Consider the following 13,411-nt stretch of genomic DNA (forward strand, 5'->3'; position numbering starts at 1 on the left):
GGGCCAAATTGTCAACGATGTGGTCTACGTGTGCTCTCAAAAATCGTGAATCTGGCATGGTGAATGCTGAGAGAGAGAGAGAGAGGGGACACAGACAGTGTCCAGCACTGCCATACTTTGCTGATAGTTATGCTGCTGGCCGAGGGGGGGGGGGGGGGGGGGGGGGGGTTCTGCCAGGGCCGGAGGGAGTAGTGGGGGGTTGGCCAGGAGGTGGGCTGTGGAGTCAGGGTGGAGGGACATGGAACTTGTACCTCTCTAGTTACAGCTTTCAGTTGTTCTGGGCCTAGGCCTTTAAAGGCCTGTTCCTACCCAGCCTCATTTAAGTGCCAGATAACTCAAGGGAGGAAATAGATACATTTGAAATCGTAAATTTCATATGGGAAGATGAGGTGGGGCGCCTTCATTGGGAGCCCCCTTCTGACTGGAGGGCGATTCTCCCTTCAATTACTGGACATCCATGGACCTCCTTCCCACTTCATCCCCAACCTATTCTCGATACCCTAGTTACCCTCCCCCCCCCCCCCCCCCCCCCCCCCGCCCCCTGCCCCGGGAGGTCCCTCCCCTCCACGGTAACTCTGGCACTTACCTCACCTCCATGTCACAACACTTCTTCTCAGGCATGCTGCTGCGGTTCCTGGAGGGATTAATAATAATAATAATCTTTATTGTCACAAGTAGGCTTACATTAACACCGCAATGAAGTTACTGTGAAAAGCCCCGAGTCACGTCATTCCGGCACCTGTTTAGGTACACAGACGGAGAATTCAGAATGTCCAAATTACCTATCAGCATGTCATCTGAGTCTTGTGGGAGGAAACCGGAACACCCAGAGGAAACCCACGCAGACACGGGGAGAACGTGCAGACTCCACACAGACAGTGACCCAAGCCGGGAATCGAACCTGGAACCCTGAAGCTGTAAAGCAACTGTGCTAACCACTGTGCTACCGTGCTGCCCCAAGAGCTGCAGGTCAATTCGATTGTAATAGATGTCATTTATCAAGAGTAGCCTAATGAATATGGTTACAGAATGTGGAGTCCGGGGGACAAGTGGATAATAGTGGATAATAATGGATTGCTAGCTGGGGCTTCAAGCCAGAATGTAGGGAGTAGGAGTAAAGCAGTGGAAGAAAATGAGAAATGGTGTTCCATAAGGATTATTGCTGGGATCACTGCTATTCACAATTTATATGAATGACTTGGGCTTTTGAATGAAAAATACAATTTCTAAATTTGCCAATGAGGCCAAATTGAGATGGGGGAAATGGTCAATGCGAAGGAGGATTGCAACAAATTGCAAGAGGACATTAATAAGTTTGCAGCATGGGAAATAACTGGCAAATGAAGTTCAATAGAGGTGAAGGTGAAGTCGCACATCTTGATAGGAAGAATTGGGAGGTTACTTAATGCTTGGAAGGTACAGGCCTCGGCTAAGCAGAGGAACAAAGGGATCTGGAGCATAAATACATCAATCACCAAAAATTGCACCACAGGTTAGTAAAGTTAATTTAAGAAAAAGTAAAGGAAGCATTGTTTTTTTATTTCTCGAGGGATAGAATTGTAATGTAGGAATGTTATGTAAAATCTGTGTCGACCATTGGTGAGATCACACTTGGTGTATTGTGTTCAGTTCTGGTTGCCATGCTATAAAAAGGATGCAGAGGCACTGGAGAACGGGCAGAGAATATTTGCACAGATGATACTATAAATGCAGGGCTATACACATCAGGAAAGGATTGATATGCTGGGTCTCTTAAAAAGGTTTTGATAGAGTGGATATAGAGAGAAGGTTTCCTGTTGTGGAGAAGGACATCACTAGAGATATAAGATTGTCACAAGGAAATCCAACAGAAAATTCAGAAGAAACCCATCACCCAAAGGGTTGTGAGAATGTGGAATGATTGAAGTGAATAAAGGTTAATTAGACATGTTTATGAGTGTGACAGGAATAGATGGTTACAATGGTAGATTTAGATGAGGAAAGATGGGAGGAAGCTTGAGTGGAGAAAAAGCCCTGCCACAGGCTGTTTGGGCTGAATTGCCTGTTTCTCTGCATATAATCCCTTGTAACCACTGACATTTCATCCTTTTGTTTATGTTCGGATGAAGATTATAATTAAGTCTAGAGCAGAATGATCCTGCCAGAACACAAACTGAGAATCAGTGAGCAAGTAGAAATAAGTGAACCTTGATGTCATTGTTAAGGACTCCTTCCACCACTTGGCTGTTGATTGAGAATGGACTGATGGAGCCAGGTTGGATTTGTCCTGGTTTGTGGACAAGTCATAACTTGGCAATTTGCCACATTGTTGGAGATATGCCAGTGTTGTTGCTGTACTGAAAAAGCTGACTAGAGGTGTGGCTGGCCCTGGAGCACTAGTCTACAGCAATACAGCCGAGATCTTGTCAGGGTCGATAATCTTTATTGTGTCTTCTTTATAAGAAAGAAAAATAGTTGTCAAAAATGAGAGACAATGGGCTGGATTCTCCAATCCAGCGGCTATGTCTGCAGGAACGGTCTGGTCTTATGACCAAAAAGTCGGCGCCGGCTCCACACCGATCCTCCATCCCGGTGGTGTGCTCGCAGCTGCGCAATGTAAAGACATCGGCTTTACTTGCGGATACGGCCGCAGATTGGCTGGGTCCATGGCTGTGCATGCGCATGGCGTGCAACATGGCACTGGCCGCATGCGGACCCAGCCTGCCAAACAATTCTCCCGTGTAACCAGCCTCGCCACCCCTGGACCAGTCCCCCCCCCCCCCCGCCCCCGTCGAAGCCCCCCCCTGCCAGCGGAACGGCTCTCCCCCGACTGTGGCGAAGCTGGACACAGTCCGCAGCCACCACGCAAGGTCCCCGAACGGTGTGAGGATATGCCGTTGGGAACTCGGCCTATCGGGGTTGGAGCATCGGAGGAGGGCCTTGGGTGACGTTCTGTAGCTGTCCATATGGCGTTCTCGTTTTTGAGGGGGCTGTAACTGAAAACAGAAACAGTGCTGCAGGAGTTGATATCCTTGTAAACGTGTATGGCTGAGTTGCCTGTGTTAAGTACATGTGTCGGTGTGAATTGAGTATGATCAGAATCAGTAAGACTGGGGGCTTTGTTCTATGTTTTCAGATGTGAATGCGGACTGCAGGCACCATGGAGTCTTTCAGGAGGAGTCAGGTGGGCGCTACCAACTGGACTTTAAGGCTGCAGCAGAGCTGTGCCAGTCCCTTGGGACCACCCTAGCAACACTGGAACAATTGACGAGGGCCCAGAGAGCAGGCTACGAAACCTGCAGGTAAGGGCATTTCAGAATGAAAGCCCATCTCTTTGTTCGAAATGGGATGGTAAGTTCAGGTCAGTCGATTGGAATAGTTTGTCTAGCCCTGGTGGCTGAGAAAGACAATGTCACCAACTAAATATCCTTTCATTACAAAAGCATTTGGATTTCCCAAACAGAGCCATGTCTCACACCTCAGGTTGCCAACTTTGATAGGGTGTAATCTGGAGGTTACATCATGTGACATTCCACACTCTTTCCATTGGTCTGTCACCTGGGCACACTGCCCTCCCACAGCCAATAGGAAGCCAAACAGAATTTTTGCCACCCATTTGAATTAATCCTAACTATCAGCAAAAAATTATGTTTTTTTCCTAAAACATAAACAAAAATAAATAAATGGAACCCCCCCCCCAATATTTGCCCAGAGCAATGTGGCCTCCAGCAGTGTACAAGTAGGGATATGATGCATCAACCTCATGTGGAAGAGTCAATCAGCAAAATATTTGAGAAGTTGTTTGTGAAAATATTTTTATTCAAGGCACTTTCAAATTATTTACAAAACACAGAACACACATGACCATCATGCCTTAATCATAGTCCTATTACAAAACCCCTCCATATCCCAACCCAATCTATTTTTCATTTCATTGTAACAAAACATAAAAAAAAAACAATACAGTAAAAACACCCCCACCCGGTTGAGAAGTTGTTTTTTTTTATGCCTTCTGTAAACTCCCCTCTAGCTGTGAGATCTTTTGGTACCCCTCCCACTGCTGCTTGTTTCATCTAATCAAGCAAATGTAAACTTACTTTTGTCAGGAGCCTTTAAATGGACAATATATGTTTTTAAAAGAGGCAGTTCCCATCTCTTTAAGAGGAGTCCCTGGGTCCCACACTCCGAGTTTTCCTTTCAAAATGGGAATTCCCCCCACATCAGATTTCCTTTTAAAAAGGGGGATTGCGCCCTGTAATAGCCCCAAAGGGATGGGAGTGATTATCTTTCCCATGGTCCTTGCAGAGTACGAGCTCCCCTGCGTGGGGGGGGGGGGGGTCTTTATCAATCTCTGCATAAAAGGTCGGCCAGTAAGGGACCAACCAGAACAGAAACGCGGTTGGGAACTACCAGGCAGCGAATATTGTTTAAATAAACTGTGTTTCTTTATTTTACTCTGTGTGGACTTCCCGTTTCCTTAAGAAAACCACCCCCCCCCCCCATCCTCCTCCCCCCCCCCCCCCCCCCCCCACCCCATAATCAGAATCCCATTTTAAAGAGGTTGAATTTCCTTGCACATTCTTCCCAATCAGGATACCCTTCCTTTGAATAAAAAGCTGTCTCCCCTTGCAATCTCTTTTGAGGTCACTTTTCCCAGTGGAAAGGAGAGATTTCTTCTGGTTTTGAGCTGCATACATCCAGAACACAATAAGTAAAGGGAGAATTTCCAAAGTCGTGCTGGAACCAGAACAGTTGTGACCCCTCTCACTTGTTACAAGCAAAACGTGAGAAAGTCAGAGTGGAAGTGGGAAGGCTGGATCTGGGGGATAACAGATGATTCACAAGGTCAAGGTTAAAACTACCATCATCACCAGCTATCCAAAGTCCCAGATGGACATTTCTTCCCATTGAAGAGCGAACATTTTGGCAAATTGCAGCTTGAGATGCAGCTTCCATAAGCGCGGGGCAAGGTAAAGAGACAAAGCTTTGATGAAATACCACAGCCGAGTCACGGATTTGAACCAACGCTGGTGGAAATCTTCCCTTCATTTGCATTCATTTGCAATGGACTCAGGGGCTTTCCAGGCATCTGGGACAACTAACTTTCAACCATCAGATCAAGGAGACTTTAAGCACACATGTTTCCGTTTCACAAATCAGAATATTAAGTACTGATTCACTGCTCTCAATCACACTGTATGCCCTGCCTTGCATTACTCCACAGATACGGGTGGATCCAGGGTCCGCTTATTGCCATCCCTCGAGTAAATGCTCACCCCCATTGTGCGAACAACAATTCAGGGGTCTACACAATTTACAAGCTGGAGGCCAAAACGGTTGACGTGTTCTGCTTCAACGCGACAGGTATGTGACATTTCCATCCACCACTGATAAATAAATCGATCTTAATGGGAAATTCCCTCATTATAAAGGGATCTGATGGGAATCTTCCTCATCTCAAAGGGATGTGATTGGGAGACACCCTCTTTTTGAGGGAACACTGGCAGAGTTCAAGGACTGTCACATTTTCGGTGGGGATGGTATTCTCACCTGGCATTTCCGAGGATCTAACCATCTGGTGCCATCACAGGCAGCGTAATTGCTAATGAGGAGGAGGGGTCTGGATCTGTGTGATAGGTAGTTTATGCTAACCTTTGTCTCAAGACAGTAGCATTGGCAGACAACTGGGAGTTAATCATGAAGCAGCCCCTGTTTGCTGTTGCATACATGTGTACTTTTTTTGTGTGTGTCCATGTGTGTTCACGCATGTGTGTGACAGTTTGTGTGGATGTGTCTTTATGTGTGTTTGTCACATCAATTGATTGATATTTTTTCTAACATTCAGAATATGAAAATTGTGGTTCTCAGATTTCATCATCAACACTGTCTCCTGCTGATCCAGCAATAACAAGAACCAACATCATCTCCAACATCTCAGGGAAAAGCATAATCAGCAGTTTACAGATTACGAGAGGTACTTCCTCAGTTCGTTTTTTCCTTCTTAGCTGTTTCTCAATTCAATGCAGCACCTGTAACTGTTTTAGTTTTGACAGGAATCAGCAGAGAATTAAAAAAAAAGACAGCAGATAACTGGAATTTTATTTTGGGTTATACAATTAGCTGCAATTTTCAAAAACATTCAAATTATTGAATATGGTTTCCCAGTGAAGTAAAGCAAAATTATACAAGAAGATGATCACCATAGATTCACATTGATCTTGTGTGTGAAACAATAATGGTCATTATGGACACACATTGATCTATATTGTGAGAAGCAATAATGGTCACTATATACTCACATTGATCTACATTCTGTGACACAGTAATGGTCATTATAGACTCACATTGATCTATGTTATGTGGCACAGTAATGGTCATTATAGACTCACATTGATCTACAGTATGTGAAACAGTAATGGTCATTATCGACTCACATTGATCTACATTGTGTGACACAGTAATGATCATCGTAGACTCTCATTGATCTACAGTATGTGAAACATTAATGGTCATTATAGACTCAAATTGATCTACATTGTGTGGCACAGTAATGGTCATTTTCAACACATTGATCTACATTGTGTGAAACAGTAATGGTAATTATAGACTCACATTGATCTACAGTGTGTGACACAGTAATGGTCATTATAGACTCACATTGATCTACAGTATGTGAAACAGTAATGGTCATTATAGACTCACATTGATCTACATTGTGTGACACAGTAATGGTCATTATAGACTCACATTGATCTACAGTATGTGAAACATTAATGGTCATTATAGACTCAAATTGATCTACATTGTGTGACACAGTAATGGTCATCGTAGACTCACATTGCATCTACATTGTGTGACACAGTAATGGTCATTATAGACTCACATTGATCTACATTGTGTGAAATGAAAATCGCTTATTGTCACGAGAAGGCTTCAATGAAGTTACTGTGGAAAGCCCCTAGTCGCCACATTCCGGCGCCTGTTCGGGGAGGCTGGAATCGAACCCGCGCTGCTGGCCTGCTTGGTCTGCTTTCAAAGCCAGCAATTTAGCCCAGTGTGCTAAACCAGCCCCAATGTGTGGCACAGTAATGGTCATTATAGACTCCTATTGATCTACATTTTGTGGCACAGTAATGGTCATTATAGACTCACATTGATCTACAGTGTGTGAAACAGTAATGGTCATTATAGACTCACATTGATCTACATTGTGTGACACAGTAATGGTCATTATAGACTCACATTGATCTACATTGTGTGACACAGTAATGGTCATTACAAACTCATTGATCTACAGTGTGTGAAACAGTAATGGTCATTATAGACTCACATTGATCTACAGTGTGTGAAACAGTAATGGTCATTATAGACTCACATTGATCTACAGTGTGTGAAACAGTAATGGTCATTATAGACTCACATTGATCTACAGTGTGTGAAACAGTATTGGTCATTATAGACTCACATTGATCGACATTGTGTGAAACTGTAATGTTCATTATATACTCACATTGATCTACATTGTGTGAAACAGTAATGGTCATTATAGACTCACATTGATCTACATTGTGTGACACAGTAATGGTCATTATAGACTCACATTGATCTGCATTGTGTGACACTGTAATGATCATTATAGACTCACATTGATCTACATTGTGTGACACAGTAATGGTCATTATAGACTCACATTGATCTACATTTTGTGGCACAGTAATGGTCATTATAGACTCACATTGATCTGCATTGTGTGAAACAGTAATGGTCATTATAGACTCATATTGATCTACATTTTGTGGCACAGTAATGGTCATTATAGACTCACATTGATCTGCATTGTGTGAAACAGTAATGGTCATTATAGACTCACATTGTTATCTACAGTGTGTGAAACAGTAATGGTCATTATAGACTCACATTGATCTACAGTGTGTGAAACAGTAATGGTCATTATAGACTCATATTGATCTACATTGTGTGACACAGTAATGGTCATTATAGACTCACATTGATCTACATTTTGTGGCACAGTAATGGTCATTATAGACTCACATTGATCTGCATTGTGTGACACTGTAATGATTTTTGTAGACTCACATTGTTTTACAGTGTGTATGACCATTACAGTGACTAATACATCAAAATTGTTTTTTAAATTTGTTCCAGGGATATGGGCTTCGCTGGCTGGGCCAGCATATGTTGCCCATCCCTAATTGCCCTTGAGCTGATTGGCTTATTAGGTCATTTCAGTGGGGGACAGTCAAGAGTCAACCATATCGCTGTGGGTCTGGAGTCTTATGTTGGCCAGACCGAGTAAGGACAGCAGAATTTCTTTCTCAAAGAACATTAGTGAACCATGGGGGTTTTCACAACTATCGACAATGGTTTCATGGTCATCGCTAGACTTTTACTTCCCGATTTTTATTGAATTCAAATTTCACCATCTGCCATGGTGTGATTTGAACCTAGCACCCAAAGCATTACCCTGGGTCTCTGGATTACTAGTCCAGTGACAATACCACTACGTCACTGCCTCCCCTCTCTCTCTTTATGGTGTCTGCTGAGCACGTGGAATTTTTATCCCTATGTGAGTGAAAATTTGATTTTGTTGGGAACATTTAATAATTTCAAGTTCACGGAGGAGAGTTTTCCCGGGTGTTCTGGCCAATATTTATCCCTCAATTAACATCATTAAAACAGATTCATCTGGTTAGCAAGTCACTTTTGTACTGAATGAGTATTAGCATATCAAAAACCTCGAGCAACTTGTAGGTTTCAAGGGTCAGTTTTAACCCAACTTTCCTTCGAGGAAATTATGGGATTGGGTGCAACATTGGCTTGACATGCTAACTGATTTTACTCAATGGAGCAAAATATTGGACAGGATGTAAAAGCGATATTCCATTTGATCCACTGGGTTTCCTATTTGGCAACCTTTGTTGAAATTAAATCCATAGTCTCCTCAGTGAATGTACTCTACACTCAGGCAGTGGATCTACATCCCACCCCACTTCCACCCCCAGCCACACACCTCAGATACATACATTTTTATTTAGCAAAGGTATTGAGGGATATGGGTCAAAAGCAAGATTATGGAGTTAGCCCACAGACCAGCCATGATCTCATTGATGCTGTTTAACCTGCTGAGTTTTTTTCCAGCTTTTCTCACATGATACCTGCTCCGGCTGATGTCCCGTCTGTCATTTAAACCATCTTCCATTTTCCACTCAAACATTTTGGAAGTCATTATTCTTTTCAACTTTCCTCCTCTGAGTGAAGCATTTTTTTCACACATAGGTTAGTAGAAATCTAGAATGTTCCTTTGAAAAGCTGTGGATGTTTGGTAAACTGAAATTACCCAAGACAGATGTCAATAGATTTGGTGAGATAGATGCTGGATATGGAACTAAGGCTTTTACTTATTCTTTCATGGGATGTGGCTGTCGCTGGCCGGGACAGCATTTTCTACCCAACCCTAATAGCCCTTGAACTGAGTGGCTTACTGGACCATTTCAGAGGACAGTTGCGCTTGAACTGAGTATCTTGCAAGACCATTTCAGAGGGCAGTTAAGCGTCAACCACTTTGCTGTGGGCCTGGAGCAACATGCAGACACAACCAGCTAAGGATGGCAGATTTCCTTCCCTAAACCTAAAGGATATTAATGAACCAGATGGGGTTTAATACAATCAATGATAGTTTCATGGCACCATTACTGCGTGAGACTCACCTTATGTTCCAGATTTATCTCTTGATTTTAAATTCGACCAGCTAAGTTTTTTTTTTTTAATTTAGATTATCCAATTATTTTTTCCAATTAAGGGGGCAATTTAGCGTGGCCAATCCACCTACTCTGCACATTTTTGGGTTGTGGGGGCGAAACCCACGCAGACACGGGGAGAATGTGCAAACTCCACACGGACAGTGACCCAGAGCCGGGATCGAACCTGGGACCTCAGCGCCGTGAGGCGGTTGTGCTAACCACTAGGCCACCGTGCTGCCCTCGACCAGCTAAGTTAAGGAAGTTGAGTTACACATTAGTCCTGATTGCAGTGAATGGCAGAATAGACTTGAGGAGCTGAATAGGAATATGGGAACATAGGAAGTAAAAGCAAGTATAGATTGTGAATGGCTGGGGCCGAAGCACTGATCCTTGTGGTACCCCATTGGTCACAGCTTGCCAACCCGAGAATCATAGAATCCCTACACTGCAGAAGGAGGCCATTCAGCCCATCAAGTCTGCATCGATCCTCCAAAACTGCACCCCACCTAGCCGCAATCTCCGCCTGATCCCTGTAACCCCACCTAACCTAAGCGTTGGACACTAGGGGCAATTTAGCATGGCCAGTCCACCTAACCTGCAAATCTTTGGGCTGTGGGAGGAAACCAGAGCACCTGGAGGCAACCCACACAGACATGGGGAGAATATGTAAACTCCACACAGGCCGAATCGAACCTGGGTCGCTGGAGCTATGGGACAGAAGTGTTAAACAACTCTGCCATTGTGCTGCCCTAAATCGACCCATTTAGACCTACTCTGTTTTCTGTCCGTTAACCAATTCTCAATCCATGCCAGCATATTACCCTCAATTCCATAAATTCTAATTTTTTTATTAATTTCTCTCTTGCGTGTGCCTTTTTTAAAGTCTTCTGAAAATAGAAGTATAAAACATCCACAGGTTCCCCTTATCCTCAAAAGCTCCAACAGGTTTGTTAAGCATTATTTATTTCCCTTTTATATATCTACATTGACTCTGCCAATCCGAAAAATTATTTTCTAAGTGTCCAGTTATCACATCCTTTATTATAGATTCAGGCATTTCCCTCCTATTGATAACAGTTGAACAGGTTCTGAATAATTTCTTATTGGGGGGCTGCACGGTGGCACAGTGGTTAGCACTGCTGCCTCACAGTGCCAGGGAGACAGGTTTACTTTGCGCCTTGGATGACTGTCCATGTGGAGTTTGCACTTCCTCCCCATGTTTGCGTGGGTTTCCTCTGGGTGCTCCGGTTTCCTCCCACAGTTCAAAGATATGCAGGTTAGGTGGATTGGCCATGTAAATTACCCCTTAATGTCCAAAGATGTGCAGGTCAGCTTATAGGATGGGGAAGTGAGGCTGGGCAGCGTGGTCTTTTGGAGGGTCAGTGCAAACTTGAAGGGCTGAATGGCCTCCTTCTGGAATTGTAGGGATTCTGATTCTAGGTCTGTAGTTCCCAATTTTCTCTCTCCGTGCCTCTTCTTAAATGGTGGGGTTACATTTGTCATCTCCCAAACTGCAGGAACCATTCCAGAATCTATTGAATTTTGAAAAATGACCACCCTGTCTCTTTCAAGCTTTGAGATGTATACCAGCAGGTCTAGGGGGGATAGCAACTTTCGGCTCCATTAATTTCTCCAGTACTACTGTTTTACTAATACTATATTCTTACAATTCCTCATTCGCTCTCGTCCCTTCATTCTCTCGTGTTCTGGGAGGTTTTTTTGTATCCTCCGTGAAGACATGCACAAAGAATGACCTACACCTGTTCCTGTGAAGTGAATGGCAGCAATCTGAGTAATAGAAATTAAATATTGTTTTTCTTTTTTCTAATACATGTAGAATACCCACTGGTCACTTCAGCAAAGAATCATGACATTGCTACTGGGAGCACGATGGTAGCAGAAAGTGAAACAGCAACTCGATCACCTGGGCCTGCTGAATCTTCACCTCGCAACTCTTCACAGTCAGACATCCACTCAACAGCGCCATCTTCAGTTGGGAATTCAGGTCTCCCTGAAAAGCAGCCAACCAGACCTGAATCCAGGGTGACTCCAGGCATCACGGTGAAGCTGGATCCATTACCCATAACACTAGTATATGCAGTAAACAGCCTCAGAAAAACAACATTGGCAATGCGCGCCTCACAATCTGCTGGTGATATGATACCACACATTGAGCCAAGGAGAAAAATACCATTAAATATAAAGAACCAAGTTACAGAAGCCAAACCAGAGCATCATTCAGATACAGATTTGACTACTCTCGGCAGCATCACTCAGCCTCCCCCTTTGGTAGTGATTTCAGGCAATATCCCAGGAATTAATGCAACAATAGGCAGCAACAAGGTCAACGTAGACAAGTCAGATTTCCCAACCACCCTGACAGGTTCATCAATGTTGCAAACAAATACTGAAAGTGAACTTGAAAATATGTCTGGTGTAACCTCCACCTGGTCTAACACGCAAGAGCCCACAATCTTTGAACGCAGAGATGGGACATCTGCAATCCCACCGACTCCAAATCCCACTGAGATACCTGCGGAGATTACAACTCGCCCCGGAATCTTTATTCCCAAATCCCCTTTGGATCATGGAGCATTCAAAAAGCCGGAAGGAGGAACAAACCGTACTGTCACAGAATCTCCTGAGATGACTGTGGAACATAGGAGTACTCCTGAATTACTGAGTTCAGAATCTGCCAAAGTTCACTCGGATCTAATGACTGCCACAGTATTTGATACAAAATGGGTTCCTTTCAAAGTAACATCACCTGACCCAAGTGGTTTGACTGTAGAAAGTGGGAGTACTTCTGAAATACTGAGCTCCGAGCCTACAGAAACTCTTTCAGAATTCAGTACAGTCTTGGGTGATAATAAAAGGTTCTCTATCTCAGCATCTCCAGAGCCGACTATCCTGTTTGTAGAAAGTGGGAGTACTCCTGAAATTTTGAAGTCTGAGCCAAAGGGTCTTGTTGTTGGGCTTTCTCCAGACTTTACAGTAACGACTGATGTTGCAAGAATACCCACCAGGCAACAAACTACTCCAGGCTCAAGAGAAAAGAGTGATCTTCCAACCAGGACTACTCTGCAGGACGTTGAGATTGAACAGACGCCATCTGAAGGGCTCCCTGTCTATTTATCGACTGCTGTCATGTCTTCTGCCATACCAGACCGATTCACCTCCCCTTTGTTTCATTCACCGAAAGTGCCCTCAGTCCCAATTAATGCTAATGACAAGCAAGAAATAAACCCCCTCACCACGTCCTCCAAACAGTCTACGGGTCAGTTAAGGCTCCCTGTCTATTTATCGACTGCTGCAATGTCTTCTTCCGCCATACCAGACCGATTGACCTCCCCTTTGTTTCATTCACCGAAAGTGCTCTCGGTCCCAACAAATGCTAATGACAAACGAGAAATAAACTCCCTCACCACTTCCTCCAAACAGTCTACGGGTCAGTTATTAAAGTTAACAACTCCTGGATCAGCAAATACCACAAGAATTGACTCCTCTTCTGACTTTAGATGGGCTGCTACATCTCGTACGACGAATAATCAGATCACTCAAACGTTATTGTTTGCATCGGGCAGTCCAGAGTACGGTACGTTTGAGGTTTAGTGTTGTGATTGGTATTTGTCTGTTTCCCTGTTCATTGTCCCTCAATTACTGTTAATATT

The 13,411-nt window shown here is 43.8% G+C and overlaps 1 protein-coding gene across 2 annotated transcripts in view; it reads left to right on the plus strand.

Moving 5' to 3' along the window:
- LOC119971605 (CD44 antigen-like) overlaps positions 1 to 13,411 on the plus strand; it is a 64,649-nt gene that overhangs the window by 26,177 nt on the left and 25,061 nt on the right. Inside the window, exons 2-5 of one of the 2 annotated variants that reach the window (XM_038807392.1) lie at positions 3,116 to 3,281; positions 5,204 to 5,343; positions 5,825 to 5,953; positions 11,578 to 13,335. In XM_038807392.1, the coding sequence (XP_038663320.1) occupies positions 3,116 to 3,281; positions 5,204 to 5,343; positions 5,825 to 5,953; positions 11,578 to 13,335 (2,193 nt within the window). Of the gene's footprint in view, positions 1 to 3,115; positions 3,282 to 5,203; positions 5,344 to 5,824; positions 5,954 to 11,577; positions 13,336 to 13,411 lie in introns of those variants that run through there. The other variant, XM_038807393.1, reaches the window with a different exon arrangement.

This window comes from Scyliorhinus canicula, chromosome 9 (assembly GCF_902713615.1).
Source record: "Scyliorhinus canicula chromosome 9, sScyCan1.1, whole genome shotgun sequence".
Lineage (NCBI taxonomy): Eukaryota > Metazoa > Chordata > Chondrichthyes > Carcharhiniformes > Scyliorhinidae > Scyliorhinus > Scyliorhinus canicula.